The sequence below is a fragment of the Notothenia coriiceps genome, unplaced genomic scaffold (genome assembly GCF_000735185.1).
Source record: "Notothenia coriiceps isolate Sejong01 unplaced genomic scaffold, NC01 NC01_scaffold00008989, whole genome shotgun sequence".
Lineage (NCBI taxonomy): Eukaryota > Metazoa > Chordata > Actinopteri > Perciformes > Nototheniidae > Notothenia > Notothenia coriiceps.
The window spans coordinates 4,168-9,289 of NW_011341690.1; the positions used below are offsets into that span (position 1 = coordinate 4,168).

General features: G+C 36.3%; 1 protein-coding gene across 1 annotated transcript in view; it reads left to right on the forward strand.

Moving 5' to 3' along the window:
- The first annotated feature begins 959 nt into the window (after positions 1-959).
- The window catches only part of atp6v0b (ATPase H+ transporting V0 subunit b), a 7,136-nt gene continuing 2,973 nt past the window's right edge, over positions 960-5,122 (forward strand). Inside the window, exons 1-6 of the mRNA XM_010770609.1 lie at positions 960-1,229; positions 2,104-2,152; positions 2,570-2,653; positions 3,572-3,649; positions 4,051-4,120; positions 4,320-4,371. Of these exons, the coding sequence (XP_010768911.1) occupies positions 1,145-1,229; positions 2,104-2,152; positions 2,570-2,653; positions 3,572-3,649; positions 4,051-4,120; positions 4,320-4,371 (418 nt within the window). The 5' untranslated portion in view covers positions 960-1,144. The remainder of the gene's footprint in view (positions 1,230-2,103; positions 2,153-2,569; positions 2,654-3,571; positions 3,650-4,050; positions 4,121-4,319; positions 4,372-5,122) is intronic.

Sequence of the window (5,122 nt, forward strand, 5' to 3'; positions counted from 1 at the left end):
ACAGTTTATGGTAAAATCTTGAGTTCCACAGATTAAGCAAAAAGAGCACTTTATGGCATTTTATAAGAATACAAAAAAAGATTTTAGCATTATTTTGTGGCTAAAATGATCAAAAGATTAATGATATGATATTGTTTTTGTTGTGAGCTGCAGACATTTTTTTTTAAAACACACCGCACATTATTTATACATAAATGAAGTCTTTCCAAAAATAAAAGTTTAATGACAAGAAGAGGAATCAATATCAACACCATTACAATATTTATTTGGATAACAATGATGTTCCAAGTTGATAAACTAGATAAAATAACACACTTTAAACGATGCTGTGTACTAATCTATAATTTGTATCAATTTTGAATCTGTGTAGCACAAAATGGTATTATGACACCTCCTTGATCATGTTTTTTAATTCAGAGCTTCTCACAAAGCTTTTTGTTTGTCATAAAGGTAAATTGGTCAAAAAATGCTTTGATAATGCTGACACACAGTGCTTTTAAATTCCTTTAATCAGTACAAATTTACAAAGTCATTTAGGGCCTCCACCGTGTCCTTGATAGAGCCCTTGCTTGAGTAAATTGGGGCAGATTTAATGAGTTTATATTTGTGTAATAATTAGTCCTATTTTAAGTCGTTATGTTAATGTTTAACAGGGATCTAAAAAAAACATATCTGTCTTTTTGTATAATGCTGTAGTCGTGAGTCTCGTGACTGATACACCAAGTCAATGGGGACATCTAGCGTCCATTACATGTGCTGCTCATAGGACGTAGAGTAATAGGACTTCTATTATTCTTTATTCTATGTCAAGATTGGTGCATTGTATCCTAACATAAAGTTGTAATACTGTTTATTGTAAAATACAAAGAATAAATAAACATTTAAATTAACGCTGTCACTGAGAAATCGTTTTTTTACTGAGGAGAAATGATAACCGGACACAGCCCACTATGCTCCGGTCACATGCTTCTCAAGCTGGATCACCTGACATCATCCAGCTTCTCCTTTTGATGCTGTGTCTCCTCCATCGACTCATAGTGATTCTTCAAACAGTATTATTTCGTTCGCTTAACTTTTCTGGCTTCAAATTGTATATTTGAGCCGAGGATATCTCTCTGATCCTGCAGGTTGAAGCACCGGGTAGATGCTGCTAGAGTGCATGATGAACGGACACGCTATTCTGTATACGGGGGTCACTGTGGCCTTCTGGAGCACCATACTAATCGTCGGTAAGATTATATGTTTTCCTTCAAGAAATTGTCAGAATATTGGACTCAATGAATTAAATATTCTGTTTCCTAATCAAATGCAACAATATCAGCCATATCAGCATGTCTTTATTCACGGCAAAGCCCGTTTTGATCGTGTTTGACAGCTATAAAATGGGACCTGTCTAAACCATGGGACAAGAGTGTTTGCGGCTGTTTCCATTTTGTTTGCTAGCTTCTCTTGAGAGCGAAAATTGTTAATGTTGGGGAACAATAATATTCATACATGCTGGTAATAATACCCCGAAGACGGTAAAAAAGACCTTGTTGCTGAGTGTTTTGACATATATTATAGCTATTATTTAACACAAGACACCGGATCGTGCATCCTAGTTAGCCGTTAGCATGTATTTAAAGCTAATGACAGGTAGCTCATAGCTAGCGTTAAGGTATGCAGCAGAAATGTCACACGTTTACACATTGGAAAACATTGTTTACTATGTATGTTGACTAGATGAAGACTTTTGCTAGTGGGAGTTTTAATGAAATCCCGGGTTGTTGTTCTTTTAATGGTTTATGTTGGTACATTTGGCTAAGCTAACGTTAGCTGGCTAGCTGTTCCTCTAACAGCTGACTGAACAGGAACTGCAGCAATGTTCACGTGAGAGTGAGCTATCACACTAAAGCAACAACTTCTATCCATTTCTTTAGCACATACATGTGACATTTACACGTTGTTCAGGAATACAACGTCTATTAAAGCAGTAACATACTGTAAATGTCTCTCCTTAAGGGCTGAACTCTACACTTAAAGCCAAACATACTTATAAATATGCATCTGAATGACCCTTTTAACACTTTCTCATCTAATTTAATACATTTATTTTTTCCATAGGTACCTGCTATACCATATTTGACCTTGGATTCCGCTTTGATGTGGCATGGTAAGCAATATTGGATTCAAGCATTATAATCACTAGACATTTCTGAACAAGGATCAAATACACTTAGTCATTTTTTTTAGTTGCATGAGCCTATCCTGAAAAGTAGAAACGGAAAGTGTTATGGTAACATAACTTCCTGGACTTTTGCTTAAGTGCAATAATACTATGATAGTTCCTCATAACAAATACCAGTTTATGGCTGTTTAACATAGCACATTACTGTTGCAATTCATTGTATCTTGTCTTTGTGAGGTTGGCACTTTCCTTCACGTGACGTAAAATGTAGTTGTTTTAATTATATGCAAGTATAAAATTCAGATCAGAATGAATTGTCCTCAAACCAAGCATTAGTATTTTTCTGCTTTACAATTTAGCTTATAAAGTATTGTCTTCATCATCTGTACGTCTCTACTTCAGGTTCCTCACAGAGACTTCTCCTTTCATGTGGGCCAATCTGGGCATTGGCTTGGCCATCTCTCTGTCTGTGGTGGGAGCAGCCTGGTGAGTAGCTAACACAACAAACTCTAAAGTTTAAATAGTTATTTCTTAAGTTAGCCAGAGGTGGTGGTGTTTTAAGGCCTAGAATGCTCTGGCCTATTATAACATAGTTTCCTCTTTCTTGAAACACTCAAGTATCATCATGTGGAAATGTGGAACTGGAAAATCTTAGATTTTGCAACATAGGAACACTTTTGAGAATCTTTCGGATGGAGATTGGAGCTTTTTTAGTCTCTCAGGTTGGTGTTGAGCTTGATAATTAGCTATAATATCAGGTATAACAAAACACATGTGATGTTCCTTTTTACATTGACTTCAAGGGTGGTGTGATAAATAAAAAAGACTTTAAAGAACTACCACTGAAGCTTGACTGGTCCATAGCCTCACACCACCTTACATCTTCTATTAAAAGTGGCTCTTGAACGCACAACTGAGGGCTGAGGTGCATGTACACTTAAATGTAAGATTCCTTTCCTCGAATAAACATCGCAGAGTAACAAAATAGCCATTGTTTTACAAATTAACGATTATAATATATATATTGTTTTACTCCAATGTGATAGTGACATTGTTGGCTTTGCTTTGCATTGCTGCTTTCAAAACCTTATTCCTCTGCTTGTGGATGGAAATAAATCATGGGAGAAAAGTGTGGAGAAGCTGCCACTAAATGGGGGAAATCATTGATTCACCAGCATGAGCAGCCATTCAGAGAGCTCTCCAAAGGACTTCCTCTTATGCAGAACTGGCTGTACAGCTGCAGATAAGGGCACATTCAAGCCAATGTTGTGGGACCAGTAGAGCTAACATTTTCCTCAGTCTGACTTTTATACATTATTTTTTCGGATCTGCCAATTGTTGTCATTTTCACACTGGTCATGTTGTATGTGTGATTATTATCTGATTATCGTGTTTGTTTTCAAGGGGGATCTACATCACCGGCTCAAGCATCATTGGTGGTGGTGTCAAGGCTCCACGAATTAAAACCAAGAATTTGGTCAGGTAGGTTCATTCAAGAACAAAAAACACTCCTTCCAGCCTTCTTTGCTTTTTGATACCTAATGGATAAGCAGCGTAAAATGACCCATTGCATTCTGAATCAAGAGCTTAAATATACAGTCTGATGTTTTTATATCTGTAACTTCTCAAATTAGAAGTGCAGCTTTGAGCAAGTGTAGGGGAGCTACATAATTGCACTGTGCTAATATCACTTTAAGTAACACCAACATCAGGAAAACTTTTATTGGCCATCGCAAAACTATGACGAGCATCGATAAGTGACTTTCAGGCTAGCGGCTAGCCAGTAAATTATGTCATTTTATGGTTACTTGCGAGAACCATTTGCAATCTAAAAAAATGAATTATTTCTCACTCTTTGTTTATTTTTGTATTTCTCCCTCTAGCATCATCTTCTGTGAAGCTGTAGCAATCTATGGGATCATCATGGCAATTGTAATCAGCAACATGGCGGAGGTAAGCATTACATGTTTTTCTTGTTCCTGATGAAGAACAATGTGAATGTATCTATTTTGCCTCTAGAGGGTATTTGAGACAGGAGCCTGTACATGAAATATTTATACATATGGGACATTAAGAAGTTTAAAATCATTTCAACAACAGTGAGAGGATGTTTTCTCTATGGCTCTAAAAAAGAATCTCTTTCATCTTTTAGAGCTTCAGCGGAACAACTCCTGAGACCATTGGGGCAAGGAACTACCAGGCTGGTAAGAAAACAGAACTAAAGCTACTGAAAGCAACACATAAATGAAAAATCCTCTCAAAACATGTTGGGTTTTGGGCGAATCTTTAAAATTCCTATAGACCCCAAATGCATTTTCACTCATAAAATATTAGGCTTAAAAATACGATAGTACTACTTTTTTAATAAAAATTGCCCTTCCAGACATTTGAAGACATCAGAACAAGTTTCTTTTAAATTAAATTAAATCTATTTCTCCAAACCTGAAAGGGATGTCATTGAGAGAAGTATATATGTTAATTATGAACAACTTTTTTTTTTTTAATGAAGAATAAGAAACTATGCTATGAAATATTGTGGGATTTATTTATAGTTGTGTGTTTGTTGTATACACTTACATTTATATTAATGCTGTCAAAATTATCGCGTTAACGGCGGTATTTAATTTTTTGAATTAATTTCGTTAAAATATTTAACGCATTTAACGCATGTGCAGAATGGCCCGCCCCATACATCCCACCAGTGGCAGCGCTGGGGTAGGCTACAGCGATACCAAGAAATGGCTTAGCCCCACCTTGAAAAATGATGTTAAAGTAAGCAAAATAAAGTCCGCCAACTCGCGCCGAGTAAATTGCACAGACAGCAGTTAGTAAGATTGATTTCAGTAGCCACTGGAAATACCGAAGACTAGAAACGGTTTTGAAAACTTTTGTCACGTAGTGATCGTCTTCTCAATAGAACATCTTTGATAATGTCTTCTGGCCAATCAGAATCAA